This window comes from Rhipicephalus sanguineus, chromosome 11 (genome assembly GCF_013339695.2).
Source record: "Rhipicephalus sanguineus isolate Rsan-2018 chromosome 11, BIME_Rsan_1.4, whole genome shotgun sequence".
In the NCBI taxonomy this organism is placed as follows: Eukaryota; Metazoa; Arthropoda; class Arachnida; order Ixodida; family Ixodidae; genus Rhipicephalus; species Rhipicephalus sanguineus.
Window position 1 is genome coordinate 97,458,708 of NC_051186.1, and position 16,120 is coordinate 97,474,827.

Sequence of the window (16,120 nt, forward strand, 5' to 3'; positions counted from 1 at the left end):
CGTGGTTGTGCTATCCGCTGCCTATCTGCGCTATGTCCAGTGACGCAGTATTATGCGAGTGGTTCATGTATATTTATAGGCGATGCATTTGGTTTTTCACAATAAATTTGTTTAGAGTTCAGCGCTGTGTGCGTTCCCTTCCTGTGTGTCCTGTGGTTTTGCGCAGTTTTTTTCTAATTTGGACGTCTGTTCTGACTATCGGTGCGCTCAGTCCTCATGATATCACGGGCAAAAATATGAAACGCAAACGGCTGCCGAATCTTTATGGCGGGTCTGCAGCAGAGAACATTCTGCTGCAGTTTGCGTTTCATATCATTGCCCATGGTTTGATGAGGACTGAGCGCACCGATAGTGAAAGCAGACGCTCAAAGTAGTTGGTGCTTGTGCAGTCGGAACCACACTTGTCTATAGCGGTCGAGCGCGTAGCTGTGCCCGCTGATGTCGTCCACAGTTGCTACCTCACGTTAGCTACAAGTTTGTGTTCATGCTTGAATTATAGCACGAAGACCTAGCATGCGGTATGACTCTGTTTGTCATCATTACGGCGTCGGTCGCTGCATATTTCTGCAAAAAACGGCAGCTGCAAAAAAACGACAGGGCACTACAGACAAGTGTGATTCCGACTGTACGACAAGCTCGACTTCATGCTTGTGCACATCTTGATGCTAAGCATGCTGCCGTGAGACGGCGCGCACACTACGCCCACTATTTCTCCGATTGTATACCGCGCAGTAGAGTCGTCGTAGGAGTGCAAATCGAGCATAAATTGTCATACGTACGTTCACTAATGATACGGGAAAACTTGCGGTGGGCCGCCGTAGTCCCAATCACAGTGCCGGGCAAAGCGACAGGATATACATTTCGTGGAAACTTGTACAGCCGCACAGCTGCTCGTTCCCGTCATTATCGAAAGCCAGATGCCGGCGCAAAGCGCATGCTGCACGTCGGGAAGCTTGACGCTCGTGTGTGATTGCTGCCAGATGGAACTCCGTGATGACACCGGAGAAGAGTCAAGGACACTTGTGGCGTTTTTTTTTTCAAACAGAGCCAAATGCAGAAACCGAAACGGTGCTAAATCTTACGGGAGCGTAAAGCGCGCCTAAGTATCTTTAACCTTAAAACAGTTGGAATCAAAATGGGGGCCATTTCTGAGTGCAACGTGAACTCAAAAAGACATTTTCTAATAAAAAACGAGCCAAATTCTGCATTTCAATCAAACTGAGCCACATTCAGTAAACCAGCGCTGCGTCAAAAATCGTGACCAAAAGAACCGACATGGCCGTATCCAGTCTGTTTAATTTGTGTCATAATTGCTTTGCTATCATGCGCACGTTCCACAATAAGTTTTTCTAGAGCGAGGTGGCACTTACTGAAGGACATCATGTTGTAGGGCAAAACTCGAATATAAAGAGTAAGAGGCGGACTTCACTACTTATTTGTGCCTCTTAGCGTTCCTTTCGAGTTTAGCGCTACAGTATCATGTCGTTCTTGAGCTCCAAGACGGTATATTTGAAATAAAAGATGTATGAAATGAAAATATTGGCCACCGATCTATTCCTTGAAGAAGAAGAAGTGATCCGAAATGGCACGGGCGTAAAACGAGCTCCGAAGAAGAAGAGCTGGAGCACTTTTCAAGGCCTTCAATACATGCCGAGAACAAGAAAACGATGCCGCCAGTCCAGAATAGGGCGCCTTTTGCCACAAAGCACCAATCGCTCTTCAAGTCTAGTTATCGCCATTACGCCCATGCAGCGGAGGACGGCACCGACGGAAGCACAAGGATGATGTTAATTTGATCAGAAAATATTGCTGTACCATACATTCGAATCGTTTTAGGCTTCTTTTACGAGCTAACTCAAGCCCAAATGAAATGTTCCAATCTATAAGAACCAAACACAAAGTTTACTCATAAATACAGACGATAGTGGGCTATATAGATTTTAGCCGCAATACAGATTTGAAGTTTTCAGGGGACAGGAACACGCTGGCAAAAAATTGCTGGAGCAGGCCCGACCATATTGGAAGCAGCAAAAAAGTGCGTTTTTCTCAGTTTCAGTCAAAGTGCATTTGGCTCTTTTAGAAAAAGAACACCACATCTGCAAAATGCATCAGTGTGAGAGTTCAGTTTTTGCACATTACGATGTTGGCCTTAATGTTACCGCAACCAACAGAAACAGTAACTTGCAAATCAAAAGGTCGAGCTATCACCTTGAATGTTAAAATTCACACCAGCTATCACCTTGAATCATTAACGCAAGACACCAACCATCATGCGTTACTCTTAGATGTCTTTTGACGCCCGACTACACATTTTTGACACGCCGATAACGACAAGCGAAACCAAAGCGCTACTGCAAGTAGAGTACACCACCAGTGCTCACAACCAAGTAATTGATAGCACAAACAAATCGTTTTTCCCAATTATTCATCGAAACATCCAAGTCTTCAGACAGTTCCGAGTGAGAACTGCTCAAACGGCGTTAATAACGAGTAAAAGTAGGCTTTCAACGTAAATTTAGTAACCTATCCGAAGGCTGCAAGCGTGAAATGTCCAACTATACCGTGACAGCAGAGTAGAGCAGAGCAAAGAAGCTGTTGCCGGTATTTCAACGCGCACTGCAGTCTCCGTAAATGCGAGTTTTCTCCCGACGGTTCGATGGTGCCAATAAACGCGGCAAAACAAAAGAGCCACCAATGCACAGTGTTCACCAAAACTCACTGCACATCAAGAGCCACTGCGGTCTATTTTCACGTGGGCGGCGGGCATCGAAAGTGTTCAGGCAATGGCTGCACATGCCATCGAATGCTAGAGCTCAAGAGAAAAGCGTTTGCGAAGCCGAGATCGTCTACACAGAAACCTTATTACGTCGAGATGTTCTCTTTCGAAGCTGCTCAACAGCCCCAGGCGTTATTAAGGCTCTTACGTGATTTTTACGTACCGAAAGAACACTTTTATATGTGCGAGACGAACGCTACCGGCCCGCAGCATGATAGAAGTCATTGACCTAATTTTGGCGAGTTCATAAGATGAACTGTTGTGTTGATTAGCGCTTCTCAACCAGTAACAAACTGCACATGCCGACCCAGCCTTTGTCTTATAGCGCCACCGTCCGCTATGATAAGACACCCAGCGTGGCTGCCGCTATGGCTAGGCGAAAACTTCCCGGTCAAGCTTCAGGTGCTTTGAAAAATACGACTAACGGGGACAATGCCATAATTTTTATCGTTTCTCATGCAAGATACAAAAGGTCATTCTCGTCAAAAGGGCATTTCCTTCTTTACGAAAATTTTATACTTGACATTAAAAGGAAATAAGCTTTCGAGCACATTTTCTCAAGCAATCTCTTATGACTGACACCATGTATTCCTGACTGTTTGTCGCATAAAAGCTTTCAGCTTTAGTTTCGGAGCAGTAAATGTACACCTAGCTCGATTGCTTTCTTTAGTGCGAGTGTGTACAACCACTAACATTCGGGATATGTTGTGGTTTGGAAGCAAGGCGCTCTTAGTGGGTCAGCTTAAAGTATGTAGCGTTTGTTGCATTTCAAGGAGCGTGCATCTGTTGAACATATCGCACATAGAACACATTGCAAATAGTACAGAGAATAGAAAAGAAAACACGAGGAACCAGTTGTACATAAATGCAGAAAAAAGGAACTTAATTAAGGACAGAAATAAAAAAAATGTAACTGCAAGGGTAGGAAGGCTCGTACAAGTGCGCCCTTAAAATATGATTGCATGGAAATGCGGCTCATCAGAAGAACGAGGGTCGGTATTCACACAAAATAAAATAAATATCGCGCTAAAATTGTTCCTAAGAAAACGTTTCTGCCGATACTGAGGATGGTTATGATTACAGAAACCTGTGGCCATTGGATAAGAGAAATTTCGTGCTTTCTTCGAATTCGGCCCCAGAATCACTGTAACAAGAGGAAGCGGGGGGGGGGGGGGGGGCGGCGCGCATATTTCAGTTGATGTCTCCTGGATCTGGCACAAGAGTAAATCCATCTTTTCCACTATAGGCATGCGGTTGCTACAAGGTAAATCTGTTTTACATTACCTAATTGCACAACGTAGCACAGTTTTCAAGATTGCGTGGTGTGGTGTTTTTCACAAAAGAAAAACGGAACCACAAAGACAAGCGGAATGTCTGCTACCAGTATGGAAAGTGCTGCTTCTTTTTCTATCGCGTGTCTACTACGTGTAGTCGTTTGCTGCGGGTCGCGATGCACAAGACTGCTGGCAAGAAATCGAGACACATCCCCTTACCGTCAGAAACAACGCGCGGGTAACGTCCACGATGCGACGGCACGATGATGCAGAAAATAGCCACCCGATTTGGCTTCGTTCCACGCGGCTCTTCGCAAGGAAACGGATAGGGCTAGGGAGCGAGCGGTGAAGATGAGAGAGCGAATACTATCGCCGTTGAGGAGACGTGGAGAGGATTTTGCTCGTATCAAGTTTGCGTTCCAACTGTCTCCCTTTCCTATCCGCTCACGCCCGACTCGCGACGCATACGAGAGATACAGGATCGTCATTGCTGCGCCTCAACAACACCGTGCTAAGGGAGAACGAAGCAGCAGAGGATCATAGAGATAGCAGGCCGGGTGACACGTGCAGCTGCACCTCGTCCATTGCGTTGTCGAAAAAAAAAAAGTATTATCCATGCAAAAAAAGGCCTTGTGTAAGGAGATGCGCAGCGGTAAGTTCGAGACAATCGTCAGTGACTTGGCAGTTGCGTGTGCGGAATCAAATGTATACCGAGTGTTTCAAGAAATGCGTCCGAAAATCTTCAAAAATATGGGAAATGGAATATCTGCTCTTGACCTTCATAATTACTTTTTCCGGAGCGACGGACATCTTAAGATGGCAAACAACATCATTTATATCAGTAATTGAGGAAATCAAATTAGTTAACTTTTAATTAGAGGATAGGTGATTGGGATAAATGAAAGATTAGAGCCCTTCCTGCGAAGAGTCCATTGCCCCTTCTTTGGTATTTCCAAAAATGGGCCTCTGATAATTTTAGCAGAGCGATGAAATCTGACCGATTTCTCCGGCGAGAGCAAAACCGAAGCGGGGAAGAGCTCAATTGCCGTATTCTTCCCAGATAGCCAGCACGATCGATCGTCCTTATATCAAACATCTATAGACTTCAATACGCGTGTTTGCTTGCTGCGCTTGTAATTACAGCACGGATGGCGCAGTACGTAAACGAATGTGGAACTAACAGCACTGCAATCGTTGTTCTGAACAGTGACGTCACTCTGATCGTCTGGGAGTTGCACGCAGTGGCGCTTCAGCTTCGGTTTCGCCTGTAATTTTGGCCGAATTTCATTACTCTACAATATTTACTAGAGCTCGCTTTCTCGAAATCTCAATGCGGCGATGTACACTTCGCTGGAAGGACTTCAATTCTGTCATTTGAAGAAATAAAAATTCACTTAATTCAATTTATTGAACTACTGCTGTATTTGATGTCACTAGCCATCGTAAGATGCCTGACGCTAAAGGAAAAGTAATCATGAAGGCAGCAAGAAAATGCTTCAGTTCGTTTATTTTTGAGCATTTTCCGGCGCATTTCTTGAAACACCCTTTATATGAGGCCTTTATGAGGGTTAAAATTTGGTTGACGTCTAGCGGTGATCATCTTGCGGAGTTCTGTGTAGTCTGTAGTGTGTGTGCTCTAGAATGTGATTCATTAAGTCAGTACCAACTAGCCCAGCTAACTGCGGTGAGGAATTAAAAATGTCTGAAGGGTGTTTGCAAGTTTCTGCGTGAATATGTGCTAATATTATCATTGCAGAGACTGCGGATTGGTTATTGCGGACAAATTCAAAGAAATGATTCACGCCGTAGTAATATGAATAGTTGAAAAGTTCATTTGTTATTTTTTGCTCGTGAAGTGCGAGAGAGTGAAGCCCTTATGCCGTATCACTTACGGTGTGTGTATGTCGTGGAATCTAATCCTATAAGTACAGTGCGGCGAGAGCATTCAACGGTGACACTTCTAAAAAAACGAGCTAATGACAATGTATTTCGTACGAGAATATTTTATTGAGCGTACAAAATGATTAGAGTAATGTCAAGAGTCATCATGCAGGCCGCGTGACACCACTTGCAAACTCAGGTTGATGACATCGTGGCTCATAACACATACGTGGAGTTTGGAATGTTCGGCGAACTGTAGAGGGAATGAGAAGTGCTTCGTAATGCAAGGAACGAATGTCAGAAAAGGAGAAATGGCAATACGACAGGGATATAAAAGTGCTATGACTAAATGGCGCAATTTATAAGTATTCGATTTGCGTAGGCAGGACGGGGGAGCACTTGCAGGGGCGTTCATCCTACAAAGGGCTGAGGATTCATTAGTTTGCGGCATGCGTGTCACCTACCCCCATCGAAACGCAGCTGCGGAGCTTCACGTTGCAATCAGTTACACGTGCTGTGGGAAAATGAGAAAAAAAAAGGTAGATGAAAATAATGATTAGGTAACATTCACAACGTTCAAAAACGCTGCAGCTTATGATGTATTGGTCAGTATAAGGAAAAACGTTCGCAGAGTGAATATACTGTTAAATAATGAAATAAACTCACTGAGAAATAAGGGTAACAAGAATAAGGCAGTAAATGCTCGTCTTATAGCGATTTTTAGGTCACCGCTCATTTCATGCTATATAGTTTTCTTTCCTCGTCTTCCTCCAAAGAACTGCTGTGCTTCTCTAATCTCTGTGAGAAGCCACTTCGTGATACGAGCGATAGTGTATCGAAGGCTATGCACGAGTAGGCACATGTGAAACTTTATGCTTTGATGAATTTTGCCGGTGTTTTGGTTCGTTTGTTATGCAGTAGTAAATAGCTTGCATAGCAATCTCTCGCCCTGCTTCAATATTTGATGAACAAGAGTTTTAATATGAAGTTTCAGGTAATTCCATCTCGCGTTCGAATCGAAGGAGACGAAAAAGCGAACGCTCTTGCACGCGAAGCGCGGATATTTGTCTCAAAAGCGGGAGCTCCAGTGATATTATTTATGTATTCGGTTTGAATACATAGAAAACACTAAGACACAGAGGAAATAGGCAGAGAACAGGCTGACAACTGCCACATAAAGGGGCACAATGCCTGCCTGCTCATTTGGGAAATGGGAAACATAAAGGAAAGGACGATAGGGGGGAAAGAAACAGGAAAGAAAATAGGAACGCAAAACAAAACAAACAGATAACACAGACGTAAATACAAGCAAGTGGTCACATGGAAAATATCTATACGCGCGAGGCCAAATCAGTAATTTTTAAAGAAGTAAGGCTCGATGGGCCTGGTCACGCTGGGCAGCACAACCTCCCGCTATGTCATCCGAAATCACTTTAGGGTGATCTACAAGACTTCACGTGCACCAAGCCTGTGCGGTCGACGGACCTGCCGGAATAGAAGTGGCACTTTTGTGCCGCGTCAGAAGCGTCTGCGCATACACCCAGGCTTGGTCATTCAAGACTGGGTGATGCGTTTCCCCACTCCGTGCCTTCCGCAGTGAAATCGGCGGCACTGAACACTTCATTTATCTTTGCCCTCAGTTCGGTAGGGAGACAGAAGCAATGGCCCGTGGGCTGCAAAAGGGTAGTAATAGGCACCGGACATTTGAACATCGTTTTTTTTTTCGAAAGGCATGTGCCAGTGAGGAGCGAAGTTCAATGAGTGCACATTGCTTTCCTGCGTGACACAGGGTCGATGAACGCCTAGGGACGCACCTCACAGGCGAACAGTACCATGATTTTTGTGAGGTTCCAAATAAATACACATTTTGTCCGTTACGCCTGTTTCAAGTCTTATATAACGTGGTGAATTAATAACTGTGCTACATAAATAGCGTATGAGCAGTGTATGAAGTTGGTTCATCAGAGACCCTCAAGCTCAAGGTGTCCTCGCGGGAAAACTCACAAACCTTGAAGTTTTACACGAAAAAAAGAAACAACAATATATGATCATGAGACGAGCCATTGTGGGGGGGGGGGGGGCATCACCGGAGTAAGCATAACCATACGGGGTGCCTTTGCGTGCATGGAAATCCATGTGCGTGGATGTTATTTAATTCGGTTCCCATCGAAATGTAGGGTTCCGTTTGATTTCCGTTGACGAAAATCATACGGAAGCCCTTGCGGTCAGCGGCCCAGCACCTTAAAGCAGTGATGTTCAGCATCCAACTTATGATCCAGTGAAAGAACCCCCCGCCCCGCTCCCCCTCCCAGAGGCACCTGCTTGATAAAGTTTTGGGGTTTTGCGAATTTTTTTTAAAATTAAAATCAAATCATGAAAAAAAGCTCCCTACACACTCTGACATGTTCGTAGGCTTATTGCCCCTCGGAAATTGAGGACACAGGAAAGCATATAAGCCAAAGAAATCATAAAATCTCAGTATGGGGCCATCGGAGCAGATATACGAGGCAGAGCAGCATAAACACTAAGTTAAGGGTAGTAAGGCATTCTATAAAGTAGCAGCCTAAACCCCGACGTATGCAATCAATAACACGCACCCATGTGCTATCAAATCAACCATGGCTGCAATCAATCAGTCTTAGGATGTAATCAGCGATATTAGCCATTTACCACGTTCCTATAGCAAAAAGAATCCCGAAATGATATGGAGTCGTGTTTATGAAAAATGTAACTGCGTTACATTCTTCCTTTTCACACCCTTCGCAATCTTTATATCAACTTTATACATTCACACATTACATATGCTGTTACCATACATGGCCTCACATACCCCACCACATTATTGCCAATTATTGCTGCACAAAACAGAGCGCTCTGAGCGATTCTCTTTCTAAAAAGAACGGATTCAATGACGTTCGCATACCCATTACTTAACATTCCTCCTGTGAAAGACTGCATCGATTATCACGTTCTCATTTTACTATCCAGGAATGGTAATTTGACTGAAGTTTATGTCCGCCAAGGAACAGACACTGGTAATTTAACCGCGAGAGCGTAAAGAAATAAAAACGCCAGGCCTGCGCTGAAACCGCAGCACAGTCACAGCGAAAGCTGGAAGAATATAAAATCATGCACAAAATCATACAGTGTCCCTCAGTGAAAATTGCTTACCAAAATACCCCCTACCCGATACGATCAGTGACCTCCAATAGTTTAACCATTCGAAAATCTCGCACTAATTATGGATCATTTACATTCACACATACCGCATCACATCTTTGGAACAAACTACCCACAGACCTAGCAGAACCATAGTCATTTACTTGTTGCAAAGCTAACCTACGTTCTTTTATACTCTCGTCCCTTCTCTGATGTCCCATATTCATAGCGTCAGACACTTTTCTCACCCGCTCTGTGTTTGTATAACAGAATATGACATAAGGGCGCCCTTCACAACTCCTACGCGAGTTACGGGGCCCTGCCTTTGTAACATAACTGATTCGTCATCTTCATGTGAATAATAAAGTTAAAAAAACCGCTTATGCCGCACACATAATAGCTTTCAGTGACCGTTGAAAGACATATGAGTATTTTGAAATACGAAAAGAATAAAACAAGGAATTTATTTTATGAAGTAAGCGGCAAGGCATTCGTCAGAAAAAAAGTTCAATTATTATTGAAAGCGAACGTCTCCCCGCGCCATTGGTTCAAATGCAAATGAACAACTTGCACGATTTTTCAGACCTACCTTTACGCACCATTTCAGTGAGGCGGGAGATCGATCCCATCCCAGAGCTTCATGACGTCCGTGTTACCGCACTTCTCCCTAATTCTCGTCTTCATCCTGTCCACCTGCTCGTCGGAGAAGTGGTTCCTCCAGTCTCCCACGATGCCTTTGCGCAGGAATCGCACTTCACCTTTACTAGCTGACCTCTTCTTCAAGGGCTCCCGGTACACCTCCAGGGACTTAAGCGCCCGCTCAGGTGGCAGGTCGAGAAGGCGATTGAGAATGCTGTTTCCGTTGTCGACGGTCGCTTGCATAGTTTTGAACTCGGAGCCGTCAAGTAGCTTCTTCATGAGTTCGTCGTCACTTCGCAGCATGTTTCCGTACTCACTGCCGAGAAAGTCGGCAATCTTGAGGATCTGCGCCCTAACAGAGGGGAACGATAAAACACGCATGATGTACCGCGTCTTGTGCAAGTGATACACAGGTACTATTTTATACTTCGACTGCAACAGAAGTCACAGCAGGATTGTTATTACGCGCTACGAGTTGCAAGACTGCTGCATATTTATTGGAGTGTCAGGTTACATTGACTGTGAGGTATCGATATTCGCTTCCCAGTGATCGCAAGAAGATACATTAACGTGAAAAATGTTGCTTTCTTTTTCTCCCCGCGCCAAAATAACTACACCTATAAAGCAAAGTACATGCTAAGAAAAGCCGCCTAATCTTTTTCAAATGAACTGTCATCATTTTCCTTAGAAAAATAAAGGAACAAGAAAACATGGAATATTGTTACACTGTATAAAAATTAGACGCTTTTCAGGAGGCTGTTTTCTACAACGTATTTTGAACGCATTAGACATCCTTCATAGGATACTCACCTTACTTACACCTCTAGACAAAGTCGGCTGTTGTAGCAAAGGTTGCACCACAAAAAGCAGAGATCCTGACGTATATTATATAACGAAAGGGCCTAATATTGTAGCAAATGTTACATTCTCAATGGCTTACCTGCACGAAACCTTACATGAATTTTGTATTATTCCGGGTACATTGCTCAAATTGTGCTCTTTCCGTGAGACGTATTAGAAGTAGTGTATTTCAATCTTAATCTGTAGACAGGGAGCAACTGCGGGTTACATTGTCTACCTTCAAACGCGTCTTGTTAGAGTAATTTCAGTAGAGTGGTCATATTACCGTTGTACCACGTTGAGTCAGTATAAATCCGGTTTTTAAAGGGCAAAAGACCAAATCCTGTCTTTTTATTTTAAGGAAAATATAATGCACATATTGCCGAACTTACAAGAAAACTCTATTGGCAAATATTTATTCAACATAGTTCTCAAAATGTTTTCACTAGAAGGCTAGCATTGCCTTTACGGTAGCAATACAAAATTACCACAGATGTCCCCTCTTGAGCTACACAATGTGAAGTTCCTGTGCGAAAAAGAGTGAACGGACGAAGTCCCCACGTGACTTCTCCATCTCCCTTTCTCTCAGTCGTTATCTGTCATTCATTCAGTGTGGCGCGTCATATGAAGAGTTTCATAGTGAAAAATAGGTCTTGCCTCCTGCATTATATAGTTTCAGCATTCTTATTGCGCTATATAGTCGTTTCTGACGTTGTCTTATGTTTTTAGCTCGCTTGACCGTTTTTTTGTTTTTTTCATACGTGAGAGTGGGACACGTGGAATGGATAAACCATCTGGCACACACTTGCAGCCGGAAGTTGGAAGAAAATTTCTATAGATTTTCTGAAAGGAAAGCTTTTTCGTTGACGCAAGATTCGTCTTGGCTCGGGATTCGAGCCTGAGGCCAACGCCTTTTCGGACCGGTTGCTCGACCATTTAAGCAAACTAAGAGGCAAGCAGATTGCAGCACCAGGGCGCATTAATGGGCAAGCACAAAGTCACTGCATATGGCAACGTTACATTGAGGTCCTTTGTCATTTGAAACAACAAACGATTGTATTTTCTCTTTCGTAAATCTTGGTCTGTATTGAGGGCTCAACCATAGTTGATCTGCAGACACTCTAGGAAGACATAAACATAGGCGAAATACATGACTTGCGCTGTTTACGAAGACGAGGAGTATTGGGGGCAGTTCTGCCTTATGAGGGCGGGGATATAGCATAAGCAAGTGGCTGCCCTTATAGTAAACCTCATTTTGTTGACACCGTTAGCCTTTTGAAGCGGGGCTGGTGTACGTTGTGGATTCATGAGCACTCGTCTTGCTACGCTGTCGGTAACTTTCGAAGCGTCGCGCAAACCGACGTTTGGTTATACAATACTGGTACGGGCAACTTTATTTTTTTTTTTTTGGGGGGGGGGGGGGCAATACGTAAGACCTGATACACAGAGGTACATGGAAGAACGGAATATAAGGAAATATACATCACGTAATAACAGGAAAACACGTGGAACAGAGAAACTAGGGTTTATGAAATAACAAGAATAGATGTTGTTTATCCAGTTGGTGCTACGTAATATGCTAGGGAGAAATCGACACCATCTTGTAAATTCAGCACCGCCTTGTTAATGGGACACTAAAGCGCAAAACTATTTTTCTCATATGAGTAAAGTACTCTTCCACGATACCAAAAACACCACTCTTCCTGCGAGAAGACGCTTAGTAAGCGAGAAAACACGCAAGAACAAAATGTGGGTGGTGACGCCACCGTGAAGTTTCCGCACCGTTCGCCGTGACGTCAGATATTTTGACAGCGCCTATTAGGAACTAAGTAGTTCCTAATCGGTAAATATGAAGCACCTTGTCCTCTGAGAGGTCTGTAGACTTAGCATACCAAGTTTGGGGTAATTTTGTTGAGCCAATGGCGCCAAAATACGATAAATACACTTTGAAAATCGTGACGTAATGCGGGGAGATTTAGGCACCAAATTTAAAAATTACACTTTGAACTTTATTTTCTCCCCTGTTAATGAACCTGTGGTTGCGAAATTAACGCCATTAGAGTTCGCACAATTTATTGATCTAAACCAATTGAGTGTTTCTTTTTAGTGTCCCTTTAACAGCGGTAAGTTAAACCTGCTAATTCTTACTCGGCATTGGATCAACAATGGCGCAGGTCATTGCCATTTACGTGTCCTTTCATCAGAAACAGCGTCTCTGCAGTATCCATATCGAAGTAAAGTCCACGTATAGCGCATACTTTGGACGTTTACGGTGTCTTTCAGTTGCCACTGAGGTCTGCAATGCAGGTAAGATACGTTTGCGCTACGTGGCTACCACTACTCTTATCTCGCATGCAAAAGTGGGCCACTAGCCAAACCTGTAACAGATAAAAAGGAGAGGCGACGCGCCTGTCACGTCGTATACACTTCGCACGCTATCATGTTGGCGTCGCAGCGAAGATAGAGAGTTAATTGTTGTGCTTTCCCTTCTTTCATCTCGAGTTTTGCTTAGGTATGTAGTACAACCACCGTCCCATTTTCTCATATCACTATTGTCTGGCAGTCAGCGCTTGTTCGCTGTGCCATCGACCTCATTGGCGAAGTAGAATGCACATCGCGTGACCGGTGCACGCGCGATATGGAGCATTCGCATACAGGGTCTTCTCTAAGCAGGACACCACCATAACTGTATAGAACGTAACTCACATTCTAGAGAATTTGTATGTGCACGGCTGCATGTTCGCCACCAAACACGTGTATCAATCAGCTGGAGCATTACCCAAGCTGAGCAGCTATTGTGCTAACGCTACTTACTGATCCTCCAAGCACTTCCAACCACGCGCGAAATCACCCTACGGAGTCAAATATTGTGCCGGTGCCCCTTTCAATCACTCCAGCAGATTCGTTACTTATATTCATGCCTACTGCGGTACAGGAAAACTAGACTGATATTTTTTAAGAATACAGCTCTAAACCTTTATAGCGTTGACAGGATATAATGAAAGAAAACATGGTGCAGATGGCGCATGAGCGTACGGCGAATACAATAACAACGAGTATCCATTCTCTCTAACATAGGGAGGACTCATGCTGAAATAAATCATGTTATGTGAAGTACTCACTTAGTGTCCGCTTTCAGTTCTTCGTAGGTGAGAAATAGAACGTTGAGGTCATTCCTACGTTCGTACCAGGAGAGCAGGTGGTCGAAGTAGTCGCCGAAGGACACTGTGCCACGCACGAAGTTTTCGAAGTAGTCGTCAAACGTCATATCCGCTACATCGTACGATGGCTTCTCCTTGGTGTGGTAGTAGAAGGAAACGCAGACGTCGAAAGGGTTCCTAGCGATGGTGATGTATTTGGCGTCCTTCGAGTAGGGAACCTTGCCGAAAGGCATGTGCGTCTTGATGGCTCCAGGCCGCGGCATCCTATGCGCGGCTTCGGCTCCCAACATTTCCAGGAACGGGGAAGCAAGCATGAACTCCAGGGAGTCCTTTGGGAAAGAACCGCGATTGAATATCCCGTGGACAATGAACTGGACCCAGGTCGTTCCACATTTCGGGTACGTCGCGATGAAGACGTCGCCCGGTTCCGGCTTGTAGTACAGCGCTGACCGAACAAGGTCATCGTTGAAGAAGCTATTCACGCAGTAGCCGTCGACATGCTTGTGCGGGACTCTCTGCATAGCAGTTCCTTTTCAACCACGTTGAGCTTAGTTGAACTTCTCGCGTTGCTGGAAGGAATGAAATCGTAGACAAATTTCGTTCCTACATTATTCTCTCCAATTTCTCGCGGTTTTTGAGTACATCGGTGTCGAAAACACATGTAGTTGTATAAGGCTAAAAAATAAGTAAACTTGAATGACATAGAACACAAATCATTTACGCTGCAGAAACAAAACTTGATAATGTCGTGGTTCAATGTTCATTGGGTATATCGTTATTTTATTAGTGAAATTAATTATATGATGATAATCAAAGCACACCAGGTGACAAATAAGTCACACATCGTGAAAGTGTGCACGACAAAACAGCCACACCGGATGGGTTTCGCGTTCGAGTTGTCCTTGGCAAATGCGTACAGGACCACTGTGAGCTTTTTGGCAAGCTCCTGTTCTGATTCGTAGTATGCCCAATATCATAAATGTATTCTTTATGACGTGTATATTTAAGTCGTGTATCTTTAAGGCGCGAGTCCTAAATATCTAGTTGCGTGGCCCATTGAACGAAATCCGGCAGTCGAATGAAGTGTTACAAGATCCCACGTGACATACGTCGCTAATGACGTCAGGTTGTGACGTCATCACGGTACGTCGTCACTAAACATCGTCGCTTACCCGAAGATGGGCTGACCCTGGAGGAAGTGCCACACCCACACCAAGTGAGTTCGACTGAGATCGTCAAAGTAATTTAAGGCGCGTTTCTCAAACTGCGGCACGTAACGTCTTGCACGAAGGCTTCTCCTTGGTTGCATAAGTTAACGCATCACCAAGTTTGAAGCAAGCTTTCGTCTTCAAGCGTTACAGAGACTGTAACATGCTGGAACTTTTTTTTTTGTTTTGGGCTACTTTTAACATTCCGGGACAATTTTTTTCCAACACGTTCATTTCCGCATGTTTAGCTTAGATATTTTATTACACCTTGGAAGTAAAAGTATCTTTTTAAATTGCATTTTTATTTGAAGTACTTATTATTGCCCTTGGTTCAGACTTTACGTTAGTCTTTATTGTCAGCCATGTACACATGCATTTTGAAGTTATCACACACTAAATATACAACAAATAAGTAAACAAATACGTGCGACTGGGCAGGTTTGTAAGTGAGGCACGGCAACATGCGGTTACAAGTTCATGTTGTCCCAACTCATTAGGGTTCAGTTATTGAGGATCTTGGTCGAAATTATAAGGGGTGGTTTACAAACTATATGAAGGCGGTAAAAGTAATATTGAATAACACTGCTCAAAAAGAAGGCACGACCTTGCTAGTGAGCCTCTCGAATGAGTGCAAGGGTTGTTTTTTCTTGGACAACTGTTCACTGTTGACTATGCCCACGAGAAGATTTACAGCAAGACATAACTGGGTAGGAGCGCGTGCCGCAAACATACTGCTCTGGAATCACAGAAGAGCGCACAATCATTACTTTCTGGCGACTATCATGTGTGGGGATAAAAACGGGTAAAAAATGTAGGGAAGCATTAGAGGTTTTTTTTTTATTCGTATACTTTTCACGTTACCGTATTACCGGAATACCGGATGGAATCTGCGCATGCGCAAGCCTTGACGGAATGTAGACCTGCTATCACGGAACGTACTCGCCGTTTTAAGTGTAACGCTTTACCTCGCTAATTTCGTCGCGTTATCTCGCGAAATGATCTAGATCAGGGCTATCTAACACGCGCCCGCGGTCCTTTCGCTAGAGGTCCGCCACTTCTCGGCGCTACGTCTACAGGCTAATAAGCTCATCGCCGTGTTCGGAAGTACCTAGTTGTGTGCGCAGCTGTTCTCCTCTGTTCAAGTTGACCAAGTCCGGCCGACGATATACTCCTGCGATTGAC

At 44.2% G+C, this 16,120-nt stretch overlaps 2 protein-coding genes across 8 annotated transcripts in view; both read right to left on the reverse strand.

Annotated features, from left to right (window-relative positions):
• Nucleotides 1-16,120, reverse strand: part of LOC119373314 (sulfotransferase 1C2) — a 321,565-nt gene that overhangs the window by 114,871 nt on the left and 190,574 nt on the right. The gene's annotated exons all lie outside the window — the stretch shown is intronic.
• LOC119373488 (sulfotransferase 1C2) overlaps nucleotides 1-16,120 on the reverse strand; it is a 60,652-nt gene that overhangs the window by 42,146 nt on the left and 2,386 nt on the right. For 2 of the 6 annotated variants that reach the window (XM_037643528.2, XM_037643527.2), the window contains exons 2-3: nucleotides 13,692-14,299; nucleotides 9,680-10,081 (exon numbers count right to left, since the gene is read on the reverse strand). The exons of 1 other annotated variant lie outside the window; for it this stretch is intronic. In XM_037643528.2, the coding sequence (XP_037499456.1) occupies nucleotides 9,694-10,081; nucleotides 13,692-14,251 (948 nt within the window). In that variant the 5' untranslated portion in view covers nucleotides 14,252-14,299 and the 3' untranslated portion in view covers nucleotides 9,680-9,693. Of the gene's footprint in view, nucleotides 1-6,229; nucleotides 6,446-9,679; nucleotides 10,082-13,691; nucleotides 14,300-16,120 lie in introns of those variants that run through there. 3 more of the 6 variants (XM_037643530.2, XM_037643532.2, XM_037643531.2) reach the window with 3 other exon arrangements.